Source organism: Crinia signifera, chromosome 19, assembly GCF_055691185.1.
Source record: "Crinia signifera chromosome 19, ASM5569118v1, whole genome shotgun sequence".
Taxonomy (NCBI): Eukaryota; Metazoa; Chordata; class Amphibia; order Anura; family Myobatrachidae; genus Crinia; species Crinia signifera.
In genome coordinates this window covers 14,792,073-14,816,287 of record NC_139226.1, presented here as the reverse complement: position 1 = coordinate 14,816,287, position 24,215 = coordinate 14,792,073, and the positions used below count along the sequence as shown (strand labels likewise).

At 48.5% G+C, this 24,215-nt stretch overlaps 1 protein-coding gene across 3 annotated transcripts in view; it reads left to right on the top strand.

Annotated features, from left to right (window-relative positions):
• LOC146042155 (beta-1,4-galactosyltransferase 3-like) overlaps nucleotides 1-24,215 on the top strand; it is a 67,917-nt gene that overhangs the window by 29,241 nt on the left and 14,461 nt on the right. For 2 of the 3 annotated variants that reach the window (XM_083162075.1, XM_083162073.1), the window contains exon 2: nucleotides 18,234-18,847. In XM_083162075.1, the coding sequence (XP_083018201.1) occupies nucleotides 18,583-18,847 (265 nt within the window). In that variant the 5' untranslated portion in view covers nucleotides 18,234-18,582. Of the gene's footprint in view, nucleotides 1-17,784; nucleotides 17,906-18,233; nucleotides 18,848-24,215 lie in introns of those variants that run through there. The other variant, XM_083162074.1, reaches the window with a different exon arrangement.

The following is a 24,215-nucleotide window of genomic DNA, read 5'->3' as shown; positions in this document are numbered from 1 at the left end:
GCAGCAGACATGGGAACAATAGAGTCGGGGCCATAAAGTCCAATCATTGTCCTATTATACTGTAAAAAGTGTGTGTGTTATATAAATATATTTGTGTTTGTTTTTTAACCCTTCGGACTCAACTAGTAGACACCGTCCCGCCAGAGTATAAATTCCACCTTGCGTATTAACGTGTGATTAGATGTGTACTGCTAGCGAAGACGAGCAAAGATGTCCAAAATCCTTCGTTAGATGCTCACCATCATCAGATTTTAATTCCAAGCTCAGGGCAGCCAGAGACTTACTCGGCGGCTGCGATGAATATAGGCGTATCCGGCCTGGTGCTGGCGTCACACACCTTCCCCTAATACAGGCATATGCGGCCTGGTGCTGAAATCACACACCCTCCCCTAATACAGGTATATCCAGCCTGGTGCTGACGTCACACACCCTCCCCTAATACCGGCATATCCGGCCTGGTGCTGACGTCACACACCCTCCCCTAATACAGGCATATCCGGCCTGGTGCTGACGTCACACATCCTCCCCCTAATACAGGCATATCCGGCCTGGTGCTGACATCACACAGCCTCCACAATACAGGCATATCCGGCCTGGTGCTGACATCACACAGCCTCCCTAATACAGGCATATCCGGCCTGGTGCTGACATCACACACCCTCCCCTAATACAGGCATATCCGGCCTGGTGCTGACGTCACACATCCTCCCCCTAATACAGGCATATCCGGCCTGGTGCTGACATCACACAGCCTCCACAATACAGGCATATCCGGCCTGGTGCTGACGTCACACATCCTCCCCCTAATACAGGCATATCCGGCCTGGTGCTGACATCACACAGCCTCCACAATACAGGCATATCCGGCCTGGTGCTGACATCACACAGCCTCCCCAATACAGGCATATCCGGCCTGGTGCTGACATCACACACCCTCCCTTAATACAGGCATATCCGGCCTGGTGCTGACATCACACACCCTCCCTTAATACAGGCATATCCGGCCTGGTGCTGACATCACACACCCTCCCTTAATACAGGCATATCCGGCCTGGTGCTGACATCAAATACCCTCCCCTAATACAGGCATATCCGGCCTGGAGCGGACGTCACACACCCTCCCCTAATACAGGCATATCCGGCCTGGAGCGGACGTCGCACACCATCTCCTAAAATGCTTGGGCACACCCACAAAACAGCTGGTTACCTCCCCAAGCGCAGCAGGATTCCTTCGCTATCAGGCAATGCACATGTGCATTGCAGGCCCAGACGCACACGCAGTATCGATAATCAGCCTCTGTGCGCATTCGCACAGCAGGGGTCAGGTCTGACTAGGCCCATTGTTCACACTAACCTAGAACATGTATAGAAGATGCCGTTCTAAAACTTTTAATCGCCACATAACCCCCTGGTTGGATGCCTGGACCCTTTTTGTCCTATAACTATTGTGCTTTCATGTCTTTACTTAGATGTAAAAGTGTTTCCTGAGATGACTGGCATGCGTGTCATGTTGCAACAGGCGGACCATCCTCTTTGTGTGTCTCTTGTACATACTGATAGGGCTGAAATGCAGTAGTCACGTGTCTGGAATTTCCCCAGCTTCTAAAGTCCACCTGGCCTTTTCTATCTATTGTTTTTTTTTCTTTATACAAAAATATGCTTACCTTTGTCCCAGAGCCCTCCTGTTTGCCTTCGTTTGTGTCAATCATATCCTTTAGTAAATGGCTTAATGAGCAGTCTCTAATTGGTGGCAGTGGGCTGGGGTTGGTCGCTCACGATGCCAAATTCATGCAAACTGAGGTGGGATTTTGTTTCTACAAAATCACAGATTAAGTGTAGCAAAAATGTAAGGGGTGGTCCTAGGCAGAGGCTATGAGGCAGGGGTGGACATTAAGCAGCCCCACGATTGCTGTTGAACACATACCATCACATAATTTTGGATTTAGCATGCCATCTATCCATGCATGAGGCAATTAAGCTGGCCGGAGGTATTGCACAAGGGCAGTTATCGAATGAGTGGATAAAGGGTCATTGGGGGTAGGTAGTGCACAAGGTGAGGCAGGGAAATATTGTATGATGGGAGGAAGCTAACAGAGGTATAGCACAAGGGGGGGTAGGGCATTAGCGGGTAAAGGGGAAGCTGGTGGATGTAGGGCACAAAGGGGTGTATGTCATAAGGGGAGGTAGGTCATGATGGATGGAAATGGGAAATTGTAGAAGTGGGTAATGAGGGTAGGGAAAGTGGAGGAGGTAGGTCACAATGGGAGGAAAGGAAATTTGGCAGAGGTAGGTCATGAGGGGAGAATAGGGAAAGTGGAGGAGGTAGGTCACAAGGGGGGAAGGGGATGTTGGCAGAGGTAGGTCACGAAGGGAATTTGGCATAGGTTGGTCATGAGGGGAGGAAGGGGAAGTTCACGGAAGTAGGGCATAAGGGGAGGAAAGGGAAAGTGGTGGAGGTAGGTCATGAGGGGAGTAAGGGAAGTTGGGGGAGGTAGGGCACGAGGGGAGGAAGTGAGGTTGGTGTTAGTTTACAAGGGGAGGAAGGGGATGTTGGCAGAGGTAGGGCACAAGGGGAGAAAAGGGGAAGTTGGCGGAGGTAGTGCAAGAAGGGAGGAAGTAAGGTTGGTAGAGGTAGGTCACAAGGGGAGAAAGATGGCAGAGGTAGGGCACGAGGGGAGGAAGGAAGGTTGGCAGAGGTAGGTCACGAGGGGAGGAAGGGGAAGTTGGCAGAGGTAGGTCACGAAGGGAGGAAGGGGCAGTTGGCAGAGGTAGGTCACGAGGAGAGGAAGGGGAAGTTGGCAGAGGTAGGTCACGAGGGGAGGAAGGGGAAGTTAGCAGAGGTAGGTCACGAGGGGAGGAAGGGGCAGTTGGCAGAGGTAGGTCACAAGTGGAGGAAGGGGCAGTTGGCAGAGGTAGGTCACGAGGGGAGGAAGGGGCAGTTGGCAGAGGTAGGTCACGAGGGGAGGAAGGGGAAGTTGGCAGAGGTAGGTCACGAGGGGAGGAAGGGGAAGTTGGCAGAGGTAGGTCACGAGGGGAGGAAGGGGAAGTTGGCAGAGGTAGGTCACGAGGGGAGGAAGGGGAAGTTGGCAGAGGTAGGTCACGAGGGGAGGAAGGGGAAGTTGGCAGAGGTAGGTCACAAGGGGAGGAAGGGGAAGTTGGCAGAGGTAGGTCACGAGGGGAGGAAGGGGAAGTTGGCAGAGGTAGGTCACGAGGGGAGGAAGGGGAAGTTGGCAGAGGTAGGTCACGAGGGGAGGAAGGGGAAGTTGGCAGAGGTAGGTCACGAGGGGAGGAAGGGGCAGTTGGCAGAGGTAGGTCACGAGGGGAGGAAGGGGAAGTTGGCAGAGGTAGGTCACGAGGGGAGGAAGGGGCAGTTGGCAGAGGTAGGACACGAGGGGAGGAAGGGGAAGTTGGCAGAGGTAGGTCACGGGAGGAAGGGGAAGTTGGCAGAGGTAGGTCACGAGGGGAGGAAGGGGAAGTTGGCAGAGGTAGGTCACGAGGGGAGGAAGGGGAAGTTGGCAGAGGTATTCATATATTTTTTTTTTTTTTAAAGCTTCACTAATACTTTAAATCACTAGCTCTCACCTTCAGTCATTAAGTACCTCAACACTGGATTTACATTTTATACATTCTCCCGATATTACACAGGAGGTTGAGTTTAAAATTGTGACATTTTAATTCTGAACTAAATAATAAGCATGATCTTCTAATTAATCCAGGGCTGGGCAACACCGATCCTCCAGATGTTAATGAGTTACACATCCCAGGATGCTTTGCATTAGTTTTGCTATGTGGTCAAGCTGAAACTGATGCAAGGCATGCTGGGATGTGTAGTTGATCAACATCTGGAGGGCCGGTGTTGCCCAGCCCTGCATTAATCAGTCAGCGGTCCAGCAGAAGCCAAAGCCTAAAACCAGACAATTCTGTTACATGGCCTCACTTCCCATCATCCAGGCGTGTTATATGACCTGACTTCCCATCACCCATCCCTGTTATACAACCTGACTTCCCACCACCCATACTCCAAATTCTCAGCACCTGGAGCCAGTGTACCCCACTGAAAATGAATGGAGTCTCCATGTTTTGGTTTCTCGGGACCGATCATTATAACAACAAACAGGGACACATTTTGGTTTTCATTTGTGATCTAATATACCTCCTGCAGTGTGACTGGCTTGGCTGGCAGCACCCGTCTCTATCCATGCCATGTGCTCACCCGTCTCTATCCATGCTGCATCTGCCCATGTGCCAGTGTTCAGAAGCTCGTACTTGGCTCTGTAATAGAGGGATGCTGCATGTTCTGGTGCATTCTAAGAATGACTTTTATGTTGTAAATTGTCAGAACCTCCAAAATAAACATTGGCTGAAAGATTAATAGTGTTTCCCCCGCCATACGTACATAGTCCTGCCACAATGCATGGATAACCTTTCAAATGCACCTGTTCCCCAGATAGGCCAGCACCCAACGGAACGGCAAACAAACCTGGAATGACACCACAGAAAAAAAAAAACACTGAACTATTCGTGCACTAGTAACCCCGGATTGTCCCTTCAGATCCAGATCCCAGGCAAAGTAGGATTTACCATGTGGATTGCTGTAAAATATACAGGAATCCTGTTTGGAGGCCAAGGTGTAACTGTACTCTACTGAGGCCCTCGCCAGCCGCCAATTCTCCATGTGTTTTATCCTGAAGACTTAATGCCACAATTTTCATATTTTCACTTTAATCTCTAGTTTAAATACACTGATAACAAAATGCGGTATTTTACGTCTCTGTAATAGTTTTTGTCTGCTGAAATGTGACTGGCGTATTGTTTTACTCTCGTACACCCCCGGGAATTGCCGTAGACTCACATCGCTTATTTTTCTGTGCACCTTCAGCTGGTGCAAGGGAAAGTGTTAGTGATCTTTGCGTTTGAGAGATGCCAGCATCCTACCTTGACCACAACATTTTGTGAACATCCCGGAAAGATCAAATTATTCCTGGGGTTGGGTTAGCGATAAAATACTTGTATTTGGACTGTCCGTCTGGATAACGTGGTCTGTCTCCTAAAGCCCTGTACACTCTTAGACAATTAGCGGCATGGCTGATTTTGTTTGCTACAGTATATTGCCGTGGATAAATGATATAGTGACCTCACTGGAACCTTCGCTCCATCATTGACTATGTAGTCAACATTGAGCTCCATAAACATTGGGATTATTTTTTATTTTTTAAGTGCAGAAGGGACCTTCTGAGCGATATCTTTTAAAAACTTGTCTAGTGTGTACGGGACTTTACTGTCAGGATCCTGATCATTGGCATTTTGTACCCAGCCCATCTCGTACAATAAAAAATCGAAAGCTTTATCTATTTCGGCCATAGTGTAGGAAATGTTCCTCATCGCTAGCCTAAACAGGCACCTTTCCCAGAGGGGACTTCTTCATTGTATAAAGGCCTCAATGTTAGGGAGTGACCAATTAGTACAGTAATAGCATTCATATATAGTCATGTGGTGAAACTGATTAGACAAAAGCAATAAGTATAAAATAATTTCTCTTTAGAATTGTCTGGTAATTCTGGTTTAATCTGTAACCCTTGAATGGCAGGAATCTCTGAATCTCGTGCATTAAATATTAATCATCTTTCAATCCACCTCATTACAAACAGATGACGATCCAGGTCAGCGAATTCCGCTTGATCTCTCCTAATAAGGTTTTTTTAGCAGATGTTGGAAGAGGGGCGGGTGGGATGATGAGGATTCAGATATTCAGCAGCAATAGATGTGATCTGCCGCGGGGCTTGCCAGACCGGTTTATTTAAAACTGTTAGATCTGACCGGTTATTGTAAGAGGACCACATTAAATCCAGCGCGAGTCAGACGTCAAAACCACGCGGAGACTACAGCAGCTGTAAAGACAACAGGACGTAAAATGCAAATGTATAAACAGCAAACACATAACCTGGGAAAGTTCGATAATGATCGGATAGGCGCTACAACTTGGTTAAATGCTACCGGTTCGGGGGATAGATTTTATGTCTGTATACCGTTATTGGATTATATCGCGTTTTCTAATTTCATCTGTAAAATGTTCACGGTTACTTGCAGATACAGTACACTGGCTTTTTGCTGCAGTAATCTCTGATTGCTTTCCATCAGGAGAAATGCTACAAACTGTCATCTGAATGATGGATGAATGGCACTGCACATTCCTTCTGTATCCACCCTCCGTATAACCTCAAGCTGGAGGTCTGCAGGAGAGGAGCGCTGTAGTTATTGAGGACACTGTTCCTAAATTGCTGCAGCAATAACCTGGAAGGTGCGAGGCTGCGTTCCAGGCTTTCTTGCGGTCGCCTCTAAATCAATAAATAGTGCAAAGTCTTCTCATCGGATGCCAGTTGGCCTTTGGAAAGAACGGTCAGCGTGCTAAGGCAAATACTTCTCCTGTGGAACATCTGTGCGGACTCGTATGACAGATGTGCTCGGAGCGTACTCCGTCCTCATTACAGAACCTCGGTCTCTGGAGCGCAGCTGTACGGAGACATTGCCGCACGTCTCGTCCAGTTCACGAGAACCAGAAAATAATCTCAAAATCGGAAGACGCGGTCTACGTAGAATATTCCGTGACGAGACACGGATACTCTTTCATAATATCAGGATATTGTGGCATAAACTTTACAGCGACCAGGGCAGGGAAAATTTCAGAGTAATGTGGAACTTGAGTCAAGTACAATCGTGACCATGCAAGACACAGCGCCACCTACAGTTCATGAAATATAGTGTATCTGATAATACTCAGCCTGCTGCTGTTGCTGTATTCTAAAGGTGCCCATACACTAGTACGATATGGTCCCTTTTCACACGATTTTAGCCCATATGGCCGATAAATTGTGTGCAAAGTGACATATCGTATTTGACTTCCCATCCAAGCACACGGGACGTGTGCTTCAGATCCAGAAATCATTATGGCTGCCACTAGGATTCGTGACTGGTACCACATCCAATAGATTGTATGCATAATGGACCGCATAGTGTATGGGGGCCTTTATAGTTGCTTTCATCTCGCCTTGCGGTCAGTGGGCAATACTAGAATTTGCCTTAGTTTATATACGGTTATCATTACGGTGTTCTGTGCCGTGGTAGTGACCTGTCACATTATTTGATTGTCCATGTAGCTTTTGAATAACAACAATGCATTGCTCTTGGTCACAGATGAGTAATGTCCAGTTTCTCTCATAGCGGGCGAACGTTATGCCCGCTGCGGGCGAACGTTATGCCCGCTGCGGGCGAACGTTAACCCTGAGATGAGTAGTTGGACCTGCGATTAGTTTTTCATAATTCGCTATTTTGACGCGTAAGATTCAGGCAACCTCTTTCTTGCTCTGCCAAAAGAAAGCGCTGAAACAGCTTAATCCCGTTTGCATACTGAAGCCACTGGCATCGGAGAATAATGATAATGGATGGAACAGGCATTTTTCTAGCAAATTACATCATGAAACCGGTCTTTGTGATGTCATATATCGCAATGCATTCTTGGCTTGCTGGACCTTTTCGATCAGGCATTCCCAACCACGGTCCTCAAGGCACACCAACAGTGCAGGTTTTGTAGATATCCAGGCTTGAGCACAGGTGACTTAATTAGTACCTGAGTGATTCTGATTAAACCATCTGTGCTGAAGCCTGGATATCACTAAAACCTGCACTGTTGGTGTGCCTTGAGGACCGTGGTTGGGAATGCCTGTTTTAGATGCATATTTGTTGAACTGAATATTTTTTTTTTAATCAATATCGACGTTAAAAAGTAAAATCTGCGCAGGTCCTTCCACATGCCCGCCATCCTGGTGATGGGTCACCGCTGTACTGTTCACCCTCCGCAGGCAGAATATAACCGATGAGGGCGAGTTGCAAAGCCATGATCTGATAGTTACTGATTCGCATATGCGCATCGCTGCAGCAATACTGGGAATGTGTTGGCTGGTTATTCAGTGACCTGCAAAGTCCTCACCGTCATGTGAGACAGACCAGCAATTGTTGCTTTACAGCTTGTCACATGCGGCGTGCATTCAGCTCAGCTCAGCCGTGAAACGCTGGAACATTTGTTTGAAGGCCTTATCTTTCCTTTTGGTTTGTCTTCAAAACCCTGCAATCCAACCATCAATTACAGGGGCTCAATGGGTTATTGTGTGTCCGGGCAAGACCCTACACTTTGATGTTCCATGACGTAAAAGCAGACGTTCAGAAATCCGATTACCCCGTGTTCTCTGTAAACAAAGCACCTTCCGGTCTTGTGTATTGATTTAATGTTGGATTTCACTGTATTAATGTTTCACTGTATTGTGTCAGAGCCTCGTTCGCATAGAGATACTCGATATTGTGCAAACCGTTGAGCAGTCGTCAACATATATCAAAGAAAAACGGAGAAGTACCTGGCGACGGCAGTATAAGTTCTTGTCACTTCCTTACAGCCCCGTAGTCTCTGCGTCCTCGATCTGGTCAGAGAATTCAAATTTGACAGCTGGATGTCGGAAATGCGCCTCTTACTCACCTTGAAGGTGCCTTAGAACGTTGTTCTCTTAAGGTCGTAAACCGTTCTGCTGACTTTCTTGGTTCATTGAATAGTTACGTAGCGGTATGTCCATGCCCCTAGCGGTCGATGTTATTAAATGCAATGCATCCGTTTGTCCGAATCATCGTGGCAGCGGGCGCACTTTACAGCAGCTGGAATTCGCATGAAAGTGCTCGGTGCCACGTAGGGCCGTGCCCTGCACACTGCTGATGGCGTGGCGCATGCCAATGCGTCCTTCTGCTTAATCTGGGTCTATATGCCAATTTGTTTGTGGGGTAACTGTTCTGAGACGGGAGTTCTGTTGAAGATGGCAAGTTACCCATAGAAAGTCGGATACTGGGGCAAATTTATTAAGCCTGGGAAAGTGATCAAGTGCCCGTGATTAACGCACCGGCCAATCAGCTCTTAACGGTCAAGTTACAGGCTGAGTTTGAAAAATGACAGTGAGGGGCTGATATATTTTTTTATTTAGCACCTTCTCGACATCCCATTTTCAAAAAAACTCTTATCTTTGTAAATTTAACCCCCGGGTGCGTATTCAATCCTGGATTCCGACTTTCTTCCAAATGTAACGCGGCAGCCCGGAATTCTATGTTCCGAGTGTCGGAAAGTCTGTGACTCGGCGAAAAACGGACGCAGATTGTCAAAAAACTGCAGTGAATTTGACAATATGCGTCCGTTTCTGACAAAACTGATCCGACTTTTAAAAAGTCGACTGACACCCTTCCGTTAATGGCAGCGTTGACTAGATGAGTGCCGTTATTTCCCCTGTCGAGAAAGAGCGACACAGATTGAATAACCCCCTAGTGCCTAATTCAGTATTATTTTATTGAAATGCTATGTTTAGGGAAAAAAAAGGAAAGTCTGGGAATGCGACCTCGTCTCACTGCCAAGGACGTCCGCCCCTCAGCTGACCTGCTTAGTCTCCGCCAAACACCACTTTCACACCTGAGCTGGGATATTGCCAGAGGCTGTGTTGGAAAGTAATGATGGCAGCGGTAATGTGAGAGTCCTGCTGTGTAAGTGTCACCTGTGCGGCACCAAGGTTACATCCGTGAGTCACTGATTAAGGCCTTTCACGTCCTAGTGTCCTGTGTAGGGGCAGTCGCCCTTATTGTCTGGTAACGGCAGTATCAATGACAAGGTAGGGGCTGTGAATCTATATTGCAGTGTACAAATAAAGCAGCCATTGTTAACTCTGCACAATACAATATTAAATGTATTATAGAGTGTAAGCTCCTCTGGGGCAGGGACTGATGTGAATGTTCAAATATCCTCTGTACAGCGCTGCGGAATATGTGTGCGCTATATAAATAACTATTAAAAATGTCGACACCAGATTGTCGACATACATATGGTCCATACAGTTGACACAGGCAACAGGAGGGTGGGGGTTTCTCCAACTTTGATAAAACTTTGCCTTCCACATGGTATGTGTCCGGATGTGTGTGGTCCAGATACAAAGTTGGGGGTTGGGTCAGGTTGGGGGGGAGGGGCTAATGGAGCCCCTGTCTGGATTCTCCGTATCAGAATGCCGGTGTCAGTCTTATAACCGCTGGTACCCCCACAGCTGGGATTATAGCATGTAAACTACACAGTATAAGATCCTTCTGTGTTGAATACATGTAAATGTTGTAGTTTAGGGCGGTATTCAATTCCGGCCCCTCTGCCCAACAGTGGAAATGCAGTTTCCAACAGCATTGAAGGCAGATTTCAACAAAACCGCTACAACTTGAAAACAAATCGGATCGGTTTTGTCGGAAACGGACGTGGATTGTTGGAATTCACGGACGTTTATTTTACAATCCACGGCCGTTTTTGCAGACACTCCCACTTTTTGACAGTTGAACACTGAATTTCGGATGTCACAGTTTCTGTGGAGTTAAGAATAAACGGCCCCGGTTTCGGACTGTCTGTAGCGTTCCGACAGTCGGAATGCGGGATTGATTACCGCCCTTAGTCTGTTTGTTTTGGTTTCCTTGAAAACCGGCTACTACTATGTGACACCCTACAGACGTGTCTGCAGCCACTGCTTGCGCATATTCCGCCTAATGTTCAGATATCCTAAATCAGAATGATCACTGCAGAGAGCGGGGGAGGGGAGGGGTCAATCAAATAAGGGTTTAGCGGAGTAAGATAAAGATCTCCGCTTTGACTGAAGGGAACAATCATTTGCATGAAACCACCTTCCCAAAGCAAACAGCATTAATCAGTCACAAGGGACGGGAGAACCGACTGATCTGCAGGTTACTGAATAGCCAATGTCCTGCATAGAAATCTGTGCGCTGTAATATGGATCAGCCTTGTATAAACACTGCCCTTTTTTTTTTTTTTTTTTGCCTTTATTCTGACACTTTTCGAGGTGGGTATGTGGACTATTAGAAGCACGTCTCATTAACCTTTATGTTCGTACTGCCAGAAAGGACAAGAAATACCAAAGCTATTTTTATTTTCATACAACTACGAGGGCTGCTCATTCTGTCTCCTGTTTGCACACAGGAAGTGCTGAGGCCATGTGGGATAATCCTCGCCGATAAATCCTATCTCTTTGCATCACTGTGGCGTGGCATGATGCCACCGGGGGCAGTGCCAGAACTGAAGTGGCAAAAGGAAGATTACCTTGACATTTGCACAATCTGAGAATTTTTAAATTAGGTCAGGCGTAAGCAGACGTTTATTTTGTCAATACCCCGAGTTGTTGTGTTACCGTCATTCTACAGCGCCAACTGCAACATATCTGCAATCCTACCGATCTCCTATCTGCCATGGTTTATAGGACTGATTCTGGTTCACTCATAAAAGCAAATTCTCTCTCTAATGGACAAAAGCATGCTGCACTGCAGGTGTGGCAGATGTAACATGTGCAGAGAGAGTTAGATTTGGGTGCGGGTTTGTACTTCAAACCGATATCTATATTCCAGTGTAAAAATAAAGCAGCCGGTATTTGCCCTGCACAGAAACAAAATAACTTGCCCAAATATAACTATCTGCACATGTTACATCTGCCCCACCCGCAGCGCAGCATTGGTTTGCCCATTAGAGAATGTGGTTTTGCATGCAGAATCAGACCATGTATACAGGAAGACATTCTGTGTTGTCGCTCTCCCACTGCTTCTGTAGTTGGTTATAATCTACTGTACTATGTTACCATTATAATTGCGTTCATTGTAGCCGCCTGCATCTTTCAAAACCAGTGCAGTTTCTCTTCCCCACGGCTATAGTATAGGACAGCGGTTCTCAAACTGTGGGTCCAGACCCCAAAGTGGGTCCTGACCTTCTCAGCATGGGGTCACAACTCTATGTTGCTGACCATCAGGCTAATGACTTTTCTAATCTCAATCAGTGATTCAAGAAGTTGTTGAATTATCTGTTATTTTAGACTCCCATCACTCTGTGCCTCCACAATGCTGCCATGTATGTGCTGTCTGCTGACTACACGTGTGATGTGATGGGTTATGGTATATCAGACTCCTCCCATCATTCTGTGCCTCCACAATGCTGCCATGTATGTGCTGTCTGCTGACTACACGTGTGATGTGATGGGTTATGGTATATCAGACTCCTCCCATCACTCTGTGCCCCCACAATGCTGCCATGTATGTGCTGTCTGCTGACTACACATGTGATGTGATGGGTTATGGTATATTAGACTCCTCCCATCACTCTGTGCCTCCACAATGCTGCCATGTATGTGCTGTCTGCTGACTACACGTGTGATGTGATGGGTTATGGTATATCAGACTCCTCCCATCACTCTGTGCCCCCACAATGCTGCCATGTATGTGCTGTCTGCTGACTACACGTGTGATGTGATGGGTTATGTTACATTAGACTCCTCCCATCACTCTGTGCCTCCACAATGCTGCCATGTATGTGCTGTCTGCTGACTACACGTGTGATGTGATGGGTTATGGTATTTTAGACTCCTCCCATCACTCTGTGCCCCCACAATGCTGCCATGTATGTGCTGTCTGCTGACTACACGTGTGATGTGATGGGTTATGGGATATTAGACTCCTCCCATCACTCTGTGCCTCCACAATGCTGCCATGTATGTGCTGTCTGCTGACTACACATGTGATGGGTTATGGTATATCAGACTCCTCCCATCGCTCTGTGCCCCCACAATGCTGCCATGTATGTGCTGTCTGCTGACTACACCTGTGATGTGATGGGTTATGGTATATTAGACTCCTCCCATCACTCTGTGCCTCCACAATGCTGCCATGTATGTGCTGTCTGCTGACTACACGTGTGATGTGATGGGTTATGGTATATCAGACTCCTCCCATCGCTCTGTGCCCCCACAATGCTGTCTGCTGACTACACCTGTGATGTGATGGGTTATGGTATATTAGACTCCTCGCATCACTCTGTGCCTCCACAATGCTGCCATGTATGTGCTGTCTGCTGACTACACGTGTGATGTGATGGGTTATGGTATATTAGACTCCTCCCATCACTCTGTGCCCCCACAATGCTGCCATGTATGTGTTGTCTGCTGACTACACCTGTGATGTTATGGTATATTAGACTCCTCCCATCACTCTGTGCCTCCACAATGCTGCCATGTATGTGCTGTCTGCTGACTACACGTGTGATGTGATGGGTTATGGTATATTAGACTCCTCCCATCACTCTGTGCCTCCACAATGCTGCCATGTATGTGCTGTCTGCTGACTACACGTGTGATGTGATGGGTTATGGTATATTAGACTCCTCCCATCACTCTGTGCCCCCACAATGCTGCCATGTATATGCAGTCTGCTGACTACACATGTGATGTGATGGGTTATGGTATATTAGACTCCTCCCATCACTCTGTGCCCCCACAATGCTGCCATGTATGTGCTGTCTGCTGACTACACGTGTGATGTGAGGGGTTATGGGATATTAGACTCCTCCCATCACTCTGTGCCCCCACAATGCTGCCATGTATGTGCTGCCTGCTGACTACACATGTGATGGGTTATGGTATATCAGACTCCTCCCATCACTCTGTGCCTCCACAATGCTACCATGTATGTGCTGTCTGCTGACTACACATGTGATGGGTTATGGTATATTAGACTCCTCCCATCACTCTGTGCCCCCACAATGCTGCCATGTATATGCAGTCTGCTGACTACACATGTGATGGGTTATGGTATATCAGACTCCTCCCATCGCTCTGTGCCCCCACAATGCTGCCATGTATGTGCTGTCTGCTGACTACACATGTGATGTGATGGGTTATGGTATATCAGACTCCTCCCATCACTCTGTGCCCCCACAATGCTGCCGTGTATGTGCTGTCTGCTGACTACACATGTGATGTGATGTTATGGTATGTTAGACTCCTCCCATCACTCTGTGCCTCCACACTGCTGCCATGTTTGTGCCGTCTGCTGACTACACGTGTGATGTGATGGGTTATGGTATATTAGACTCCTCCCATCACTCTGTGCCCCCACAATGCTGCCATGTATGTGCTGTCTGCTGACTACACATGTGATGGGTTATGGTATATTAGACTCCTCCCATCACTCTGTGCCCCCACAATGCTGCCATGTATATGCAGTCTGCTGACTACACATGTGATGGGTTATGGTATATTAGACTCCTCCCATCACTCTGTGCCCCCACAATGCTGCCATGTATATGCAGTCTGCTGACTACACATGTGATGGGTTATGGTATATCAGACTCCTCCCATCGCTCTGTGCCCCCACAATGCTGCCATGTATGTGCTGTCTGCTGACTACACATGTGATGTGATGGGTTATGGTATATCAGACTCCTCCCATCACTCTGTGCCCCCACAATGCTGCCGTGTATGTGCTGTCTGCTGACTACACATGTGATGTGATGTTATGGTATGTTAGACTCCTCCCATCACTCTGTGCCTCCACACTGCTGCCATGTTTGTGCCGTCTGCTGACTACACGTGTGATGTGATGGGTTATGGTATATTAGACTCCTCCCATCACTCTGTGCCCCCACAATGCTGCCATGTATGTGGTGTCTGCTGACTACACGTGTGATGTGATGGGTTATGGTATATTAGACTCCTCCCATCACTCTGTGCCTCCACAATGCTGCCATGTATGTGCTGTCTGCTGACTACACGTGTGATGTGATGGGTTATGGTATATTAGACTCCTCCCATCACTCTGTGCCTCCACAATGCTGCCATGTATGTGGTGTCTGCTGACTACACGTGTGATGTGATGGGTTATGGTATATCAGACTCCTCCCATCACTCTGTGCCCCCACAATGCTGCCATGTATGTGCTGTCTGCTGACTACACATGTGATGTGATGACCTTCTGTAGTAACTTGCTGGGGTCCTGTCATTATTTTTATTGTCTGATGGGGTCCCAGAGCAAAATAGTTTGAGGACCCCTGGTATAGGAGGTCGATAATGCGTAAGTCGGCCACTAATAGTCGACAGTGACTAGGCGGACACCTAAAATTGGACAACATACCATAGATCGACATTAACAGAAGTTCCGACACAAGCTTGAGGTCAACGCTTAAAATGTCTACATTACTTTTTCAAGTTTTTGCACTGTCTGTGTCAACATATTTTTGGTTCAGTGTTTAACAGAACTTCAATTTCATCCGACTTCAGATCATTTGCCAGCAATAACTAAAGTGATTTATATCTCTTGACATTGACCCCTAGCATTTTTAAGGGATATTTTGGACTTCCCTCACGGCAACGTTCGCACTCAATGGGTTAAAAATGTTGGGATTGGTGCAGAACCACTGGGACACACCCCTGAATGACTAATTAGGACTTTAAGAATTGTTTTTTCTATAATATTTAATTGGCCGATAATGACCTGACATTTGTAGGGTGAAAAAAGTGCAAAATGATGGAGATTAGGTAACAAGATATGCGACTAGTATATTTTCAGGTGCTTTATGAGTGGGACAAGTCTGAGTCAAAATTGAGATTGCGGTAAATTACCGCTGCTTTATGGCGAATTGAATTCACCCTTATTCCTTAACTTCATCCTTTAAATTCTGTTAATATGCAAAACCTTTTCCTCTCTTGCGCACATGCTGGAATCTATAGTGCATTCCAGCCTTTGGTTAGGTAATTGCCGAGATGCGATAGGCTGACTACTCCCCAAATAGTTTGTCTTACTCATTTTGCGGAGATTTTATGACTGTTTCTATTGCAGTCCTATCTGGATCTACAAGTTTGCAAAGTCAATAAAAATCTGTGACATTCATTTGGTATCCGGATGGGCGACAGATGGTATCCAGGTCGACGGGCAGTATGTTGCCAAAAGATTGACATTGACAAAAGATCAACGTACGAAAAATGTCAACATAACTATTTCCCAATTTTGTTTTTCCTGTTTTTTTTTTTTTATTACGAATCCCCTGGACTGCAGTTGGGCACGGTACAGTGCGCCAAGAGCAGGGGAGCAATGTACTTGGCCCGGAGAATAGTGAGCTCAGGCGTCGACATAAAAAAAGTTGAACTGTCGCCCTAGATATCGGGTTGATCCAATTAACCCAAATAATTTCACTGGTGCAACTCGTTACTGGTGCGAAGGGTGCGAGGTCGGGCACAGTTGCTGGCGTTTAACCGCTGTGGCAACCTCGCTCCCACCATCATCTAGGCATACCTCCCAACTTGTGCATCCCGGCAGTCGGGACGCTGCTGCTGCGCGCCGGAGGCGCGCCGAAATTTTCAGGGGCGTGGCCTAATTTGGGGGCGTGGCCTATACTTGCGGCTCTTCCGCGAGGCCACGCCCCCATTTTGCCGCTATGGGGGCATGACCCAGAGGCTCTGTGAGCCTCTAGCCATGCCCCCAGCCCCCTGGCTGCGGGAATAGACGCTGTGCGCATGCGCACAGCGTTTATTCCCCGCTGCTTAGCAGCTGACAGGGGGGACTCCCAACAGCCCCCCCACACCGCGGGACACTGCCGCCTGCGGGTGGGACATCGGGACAGGCCCTGACAATCGGGACTGTCCCGATAAAATCGGGACTGTTGGGAGGTATGTCTAGGGCAGCGGTTCTCAAACTGTGGGTCCTGACCCCAAAGTGGGTCCCGACCTTCTCAGCATGGGGTCGTGACCCCTTGTTGCTGACCATCAAGCTGATAACTTTCCTAATCTCAGTCAGTGATTAAAGGAGTCTGAAAAAATCTGTTGAATTGTCTGTTATTTTAGACTCCTCCCATCATGTTGTTTCTCCACAATGCTGTCTGCTGACTACACATGTGATGTGATGACCTTCTGCAGTAGCTTGCTGGGGTCCCGTAATTATTTTTATTGTCTGCTGGGGTCCCAGAGCCAAATAGTTTGAGGACCCCTGATCTAGGGAGATCTGCATCTATACAGAAACTTATAATAATCCATCATCGGCTTTGTCCGACTTTCTGAAAAAACATTATTTTCTGCCATTTTATTATTATTATTATTATTATAATTTTATTTATAAGGTGCCACAAGTGTTTCTCAGCGCCATTTCCCAAAGTCCAGCAAATGTTGTATTTGGGTACCTGTTTCCTAGCACGGCGCCCACAATTTTAATCTTATGCCATCGCATGCGTCCTCCGACCTTTTCATACCCCCACTATCCACGTCGGCGTGGAGTTGATTTTATATAGTGTGGCAAGCGCACGCGGATTACTTCACATGTATTCTGCGTCCCCTCGCGGGGATCGCTGCGCTCGCCACGCTTCGGGCTGAGTGGCTCGCTGCGCTTGCCACACTATATAAAATCAACTCCACGCCGACATGGATAGTAGGGGGTATGAAAAGGTCGGAGGACGCATACCGCTGCGCTCGCTCGCTTCGGGTTGGCGTTGATAGTGGGGGTGGCGTTAAAAATGGGGGTGCCAGGAAACAAGTACCTGTATTTGTAATAATAAAATAAATATTTTGTATCTCAGAGAATGCAGAGTCCGTGGTTCTACGTAACACCTGGATTCGGTTAGTGTAACACAAAGAGTGCTAAAGACTGAATTCCTAGCCCAAATAAGTTCCGGCACAAGGCTGGCACACAGCTCCGTAGCGGCGGCAGGGTTAACGTCCAGCAGCCCATGCCCGGCCAATGCTTGCTCACATATTTCATGTAGCAATCATTAATATTTATCAGCTTAGACCGTTGTAATATAAACCCCCGTTGGCTTGCTGCACTTTGCTACCTACGGTGTATCGGAGCCTTTCTGTAGACGGAGCATAGATTTTCCCAATGATCTGTGTAATTCGGCTTTGTGTGGTGTGGCCTTTGAATTTGGAACCTGTGTGACGTGATTTGTCAACCCAATGTGTGTGTTCCTCTGTTGCAATGTTTGGCATCTGTGCTCCAGGTCTTGCATGGGACGGAGCCGAGTAAATGTGCTGTGTGTCAGGTGACGATTATGTAGAGTGACTCGCACGACTACTCCTTATGTGTGTGCATTGTTTTCCTTCTATTCCTCCTTCATTCCACTTTCCCTATTCATCACATAAGCTGTGCTCCTTCTCCTCCTCCTCCTCCTCCTCCTCCTCTTCTGTTACACTTCCCTGTGAGTGCCACAAGCTCAGCTAGCGGGAGGGGAAGCTGACTGATCAGACCTTCTCAGCTTCCTCTGCACACTATATTTCTGTATGCCCGAAATGCTGGGCTGGGTGCAGCCCTGGATAAAGCCGCTGTCATGAACGCTTTCTCTGAGACTTGTCCTCTTTTGTATTTTGCAGGCACAGAACGTCTGTCATGCGTTAGACCTCTGGCTCAAGCTGCAAATGACTCCTCGGGCAGCCCTGGATCCATGTCCGACATGTAAAGAGCAGAGCCAGTCTCCTGTGCCTTACACCTCACTGCTGCCTCTCTCCTGCAAGTCCACGGCTAACGCCAAGGCTTTTTAATTCCTCTGCCGTATCGAATTCCTTTTTGAAGTTTCCCTGCACGGAGGAAAGTGATGATACATCTCGCTTGCTGGCTTGGGTGGGAAACCAGTATGAACTCGCTGCTTACTGAACCTTAAAGTGGAATACTGATATAGACGTTGGTTTCGTCCGCTGGATTCCGCCATCCCTAGAACGAAATATGGCCATCGCTAAAGGCCGGTATTTGCTCATCTTTCTGTGCGTCCAGCTGGTGGTTATGGCTTTGCTGTACCGGGAGGGATACCGGAAGAGGGTGGCTTACTTCTTTGGTATTTTTTACAAGAATGAACCCCAATCTGTGACGCTGTTGAACCCCCAGAACCTCACTCTGCCTGGTGACGTTTACGCCAATTTAAGTTTGATCGCCAAGCCGGCTGTGCGGGTCGAATTGCTGCCATATTGCCCGGAGGCCTCTCCGTTCATTGGTAAGTCATTAGCCGGCCAGAATTTATTGTATGTATGTATTTTTCCCAGCATAAAATCGAAAACAAAATGAATGTGTTGGTTCAAGTATTCTATACAATAAAGGGCTAAATCTGCTCCTCACCTCTATTCGGGGAATTCAAGTGCTTTGCGCATCGGTCGCCACTAGATGGTGCCAGATTGGAGCAAATCCAGTGTTGTTCCTTTCAGGTGCGCCCAGCCGCTGGTGAGCACAGTAGTGTTCTGATGTTCCTTAGTTTTGATGGGTTGGTAACTAGTAGAAATATAGGGGGTGTCCAATTACCCGTGGTAAATTACTGTAGGTCATTACGTCGCCACGGGCTGCTCAACCGCATCACACGCAGGCAAAACCGAACACCTGAAAGTAGCCCGATTTTCTGCGGACACGGGGCTGCATTTATCAGTCACCCAGGTTTCGCATAACTGGTGCGTTTTCATGCAAATTTTTGAACTTTTGAACACTAACCGAACTGCAGCGAGATTCTGCGGTGACGCAAAAAAATGCTACGGTATTATAAATGGCTTATTTGTGGTTTTGTGAGTTCAGCTTCTAAAATGTGACTTGTTTGTTACAAGTTACTATCTATATATATATAGCACCGGCATATACCATTGTACGTTACAAATGGTAACAGCAGAGTAACAAAGTCGTAAGAGGGTTTATAGTGGTGTTTATATATACAGCAAAGCATTTGCAATATTGTGACCCGACTACTGGGCAATTCCATGTTAAATACACCTGTCACAGCGACCGCTGGTCTCCGCTGCTTCTGTCCATTGATGATGATACGAAGGACAATGCTCAGGCGAACAGGGCTGCGTCATTTGTTCACTTTGCGGCGAGATGTGACTGTTCCGCAGGCATTGTGCCCACCGCAAACCCTTCACCAGCACACATGTAATAATTAGAGCTTGCAAAGATAGAAACACGGGCTTGGATTTAGAGAACGCGGTATGTCATTTTCTGTGTTTTGTGGCGGAAAGTCGTAAAGGTAATGACATAACTACTGTCTCAGCAGGGGGTGTACGGGGGGATTAAAAACTTCATGGATCCTTGGCTTGGATCTCTGTATACTGTACATTCATTCCTGTGTTCTCTAAGTAAGCAAGTTCCCTCAGCAGCCAAGAGCACTCGTTGCTGAATTAATAGTCCCAAGACTGGCCATACATGCTGGAGGACCAAGTTCCCCCAGCAGCCAAGTGCCACACATTGCTGAACGAATAGTCCCAAGCCTGGCCATACATGCTGGAAGACCAAGTTCCCCCAGCAGCCAAGTGCCACACATTGCTGAACGAATAGTCCCAAGCCTGGCCATACATGCTGGAAGACCAAGTTCCCCCAGCAGCCAAGTGCCACACATCGCTGAACGAATAGTCCCAAGCCTGGCCATACATGCTGGAAGACCAAGTTCCCCCCAGCAGCCAAGTGCCACAAATTGCTGAACGAATAGTCCCAAGGCTGGCCATACATGCTGGAGGACCAAGTTCCCCAAGCAGCCAAGTGTCACACATTGCTGAACAAATAGTCCCAAGGCTGGCCATACATGCTGGAGGACCAAGTTCCCCAAGCAGCCAAGTGTCACACATTGCTGAACGAATAGTCCCAAGGCTAGCCATAAATGCTGGAAGACCAAGTTCCCCAAGCAGCCAAGTGCCACACATTGCTGAACGAATAGTCCCAAGGCTAGCCATACATGCTGGAGGACCAAGTTCCCCCAGCAGCCAAGTGCCACACATTGCTGAACGAATAGTCCCAAGCCTGGCCATACATGCTGGAAGACCAAGTTCCCCAAGCAGCCAAGTGCCACACATTGCTGAACTAATAGTCCCAAGGCTGGCCATACATGCTTGGAGGGTTATGGTGTAAATGGTAGGCGATAATAGGTTGACACAAAACGGTTGACACAAGGTCGATATGGAAATTTCGACACATGAAAACGTCAACATGAGTTTTTTTGTTTTCAATTTGTACATTTTCATCATGTTAACCCTAAATTAGTGTACTGCGTACCATCGCATAGCGCGCAGATCTGGACCACTTTACCATTCCCATTCAGCGACCACATAGATAAAGTCCACATTACTTATCACCAGTTTTATATAGCGCATCAAAAGCCGCCGTTCTTTCCCATTGGGAACCGCAATACATCAAACCGGGTAGTTACACTCAGTCAAATCAATAGGAGGGCCCTGCTCGCAAGCTTACAGGGTGTTTATATGTCCCATTATTGGTAGCTGGCGTGCTCAGTGTCAGGGATAAAGTGAAACGTTTGCCACAGACGGCAATAGAATCCTGTTCCCAAGCTGTCATGGAAAATGAGCGTATTGTGCATGATTCACCCGGCACCTCTCAGACGTGGGGTAGGACTGTATTATTCAGCTTTCTGCTGCAAATCACACTAATGGCTCCACGTTCTGCATCAATTGGAAAACAGGGAAACATTAGTCCCCAGCTGGGAAGTTAAAAATTAATCAGATGCTCAGTCAGTGGTGTGTAGACATCTGTGACTTTCCCTGCACTTCAGACTTGGTGGAATGACTACATTTCAGAACTCTCTTTTTCAGAAATGGACAACACCCGTCCGCTTCATTATCGTGCCGACTTACCCCCCTTGCGCTGGTGCCCGTGGTTTGTGGGGACCATAACTCCGGTCACCTGACCCTACATTGTTCTTTGCATGGCAGGGTTTTGTAAACCTATCTATGCAATGCGTACCCGCTACTGACGTGCCCCCCTGATGCCGGTGGCATTGGTGATTGATTGGAGACCTCAGAGACAGCAGCTAGTAAGGGTGCATTTAATGGAGAGGTGGGTAGAAGCCTACAGCAGTCACCAATCGGGCAGTTCACTTTTGCAGTAAGTGAATCCTGGTCTCCGGTTGCCTAACCTCCTAGGTGCAGGCTGGTTAGCGAGAATTGTGCCAGCAATCTGCCCCTTTTCTGTGCGCACACCGACCTGGATTGTTGTTCATTCTAGCACCCGCCATATTTGGAAACCCATGCAGTTCATGTTCCCTGCCTGGGGTGTCGCTGTCTGCTGTGGTGTTTCTAGCACAGGTCTGGTTTGCGTATCAGTGCTGATATACAAACCACACTGTGCTAGAAACACTACAGCAGACAGCGACACCCCAGGCAGGGAAGAGGAACTGCATGGGTTTCCAAAGATGGCGGGTGCTAGAATGAACACTACCTGGGTCATGTTATACGGTGGTGTCATTTAAGGTCGCAAGCCGTTCACAGTTTCCGGTGGCTGGGGGAGATGGCGCGCCCTCCGCGGTGGCTGGGGGAGATGGCGCGCTCTCTGCGGTGGCTGGGGGAGACGGCGCGCCCTCTGCGGTGGCTGGGCGGAGATGGCGCGGTGGCTGGGGGAGATGGCGCGCCCTCTGCGGTGGCTGGGGGAGATGGCGCGCCCTCTGCGGTGGCTGGGGGAGATGGCGCACCCTCTGCGGTGGCTGGGCGGAGATGGCGCGCCCTCTGCGGTGGCTGGGCGGAGATGGCGCGCCCTCTGCGGTGGCTGGGCGGAGATGGCGCGGTGGCTGGGGGAGACGGCGCGCCCTCTGCGGTGGCTGGGCGGAGATGGCGCGGTGGCTGGGGGAGACAGCACGCCCTCCGCGGTGGCTGGGGGAGATGGTGTGCCCTCCGCGGTGGCTGGGGGAGATGGCGCGCCCTCTGCGGTGGCTGGGGGAGATGGTGCGCCCTCCGCTGTGGCTGGGGGAGATGGCGTGCCCTCCGCGGTGGCTGGGGGAGATGGCGCGCCCTCTGCGGTGGCTGGGGGAGACGGCGCGCCCTCTGCGGTGGCTGGCGGAGATGGCGCAGTGGCTGGGGGAGACAGCGCACCCTCTGCACTAGTGCTCTCCCCTCCTTGCCCATATGGGGAGAGCACTAGTGATCACGCTGGTGGCTGACATCCACTCTCCCTGTCTAGTTCTGTGGTTTCCTGAGAGGAATGCAGGCCGGGTAATGTTAGGAAAGCTCTGGGTAAGTGCAAGCCATTTTATAATAGATGAACCACACCCAGTGTTATACACACACATTCAGTTTGTTGGCCTACTGCTGACATGCTGGGACTTATAGTGCTATAACGGCTCTAGGTCACCTACCTGGGGTCTCCCTGTCTACCCATCTTACCTGCACTAACTGCTGTTGCTGGAGGCTACGTGAAGATGGACCTGTTGCTACTTGTTCCATCTCGCAGCATTCACTTTCACTGGTGGCCTGAGACGTGCTGGTTGTACCATTTCCAAGCTTGTGTGGCCTTCAGATTGCTGTGATTGAGTGATAACAGCCCTGATGTGTCAGTGAGGACAGGGCTGCATGTGACAGGGGCAGTGACATGATGTGAGGAGGGGAATGGAGGCAGCAGGAAGCCACAGACTGAGAGTTATATAGTGGGAGGAGTATGGTCCCCAGCAGCACAGAGTATATAAGGAGATGAGGGATGTGAGGACAGGGCTGTATGTGACAGGGGCAGTGACATGATGTGAGGAGGGGAATGGAGGCAGCAGGAAGCCAAGAGACTGGGAGTTATATAGTGGGAGGAACAGGGTCCCCAGAAGCACAGAGTATATCAGGAGATGAGTGATGTGTCAGTGAGGACAGGGCTGCATGTGACTGGGGCAGTGACATGATGTGAGGAGGGGAATGGAGGCTGCAGGAAGTCACAGGCTGAGAGTTATATAGTGGGAGGAGCAGGGTCCCGGCAGCACAGAGTATATCAGGAGATGAGTGATATGTCAGTGAGGACAGGGCTGCATGTGACAGGGGCAGTGACATGATGTGAGGAGGGGAATGGAGGCAGCAGGAAGCCACAGACTGAGAGTTATATAGTGGGAGGAGCAGGGTCCCCAGCAGCACAGTTTGATGAGATCAGGCAGCCAGGCTCCAGGTGAAATGTCGACTGGTAAAAAAGGTCAACGTGCCAATTTTTGACACATTTATTTTATCAACCTTTTCTTTTCATTTACCGTCCACGCAGACAACTGATGGATATAGTCACGTATGCGAGGCACCTTGTCTGAAGCGTTGCGAGCGAATTGAGCCCCAAGTGTACACGTTTTTAACACCGTCAAACATACAAAGTGACCCCCCAAAAAAAACTTCTCAACCTTTTGACGGTCTACCTTTTCCATGTCGGTCTTTTGACCCTGTCGATCTATTTAATGTCCTCTTTCAGCCACGTACTGTACCTACCGCAGGAAGCAAAATGCATCACATAGGGTCAGGTGCATACACACGAGACTGCTCGCTTAGTTTCACTGCGGTTGGCGGATCGCGGCAAAGCTATAGAACCGTACTAGTTCTAACAGGACACATCTGGATATATGATGCCAGGGTATGTTCCTGGGCACC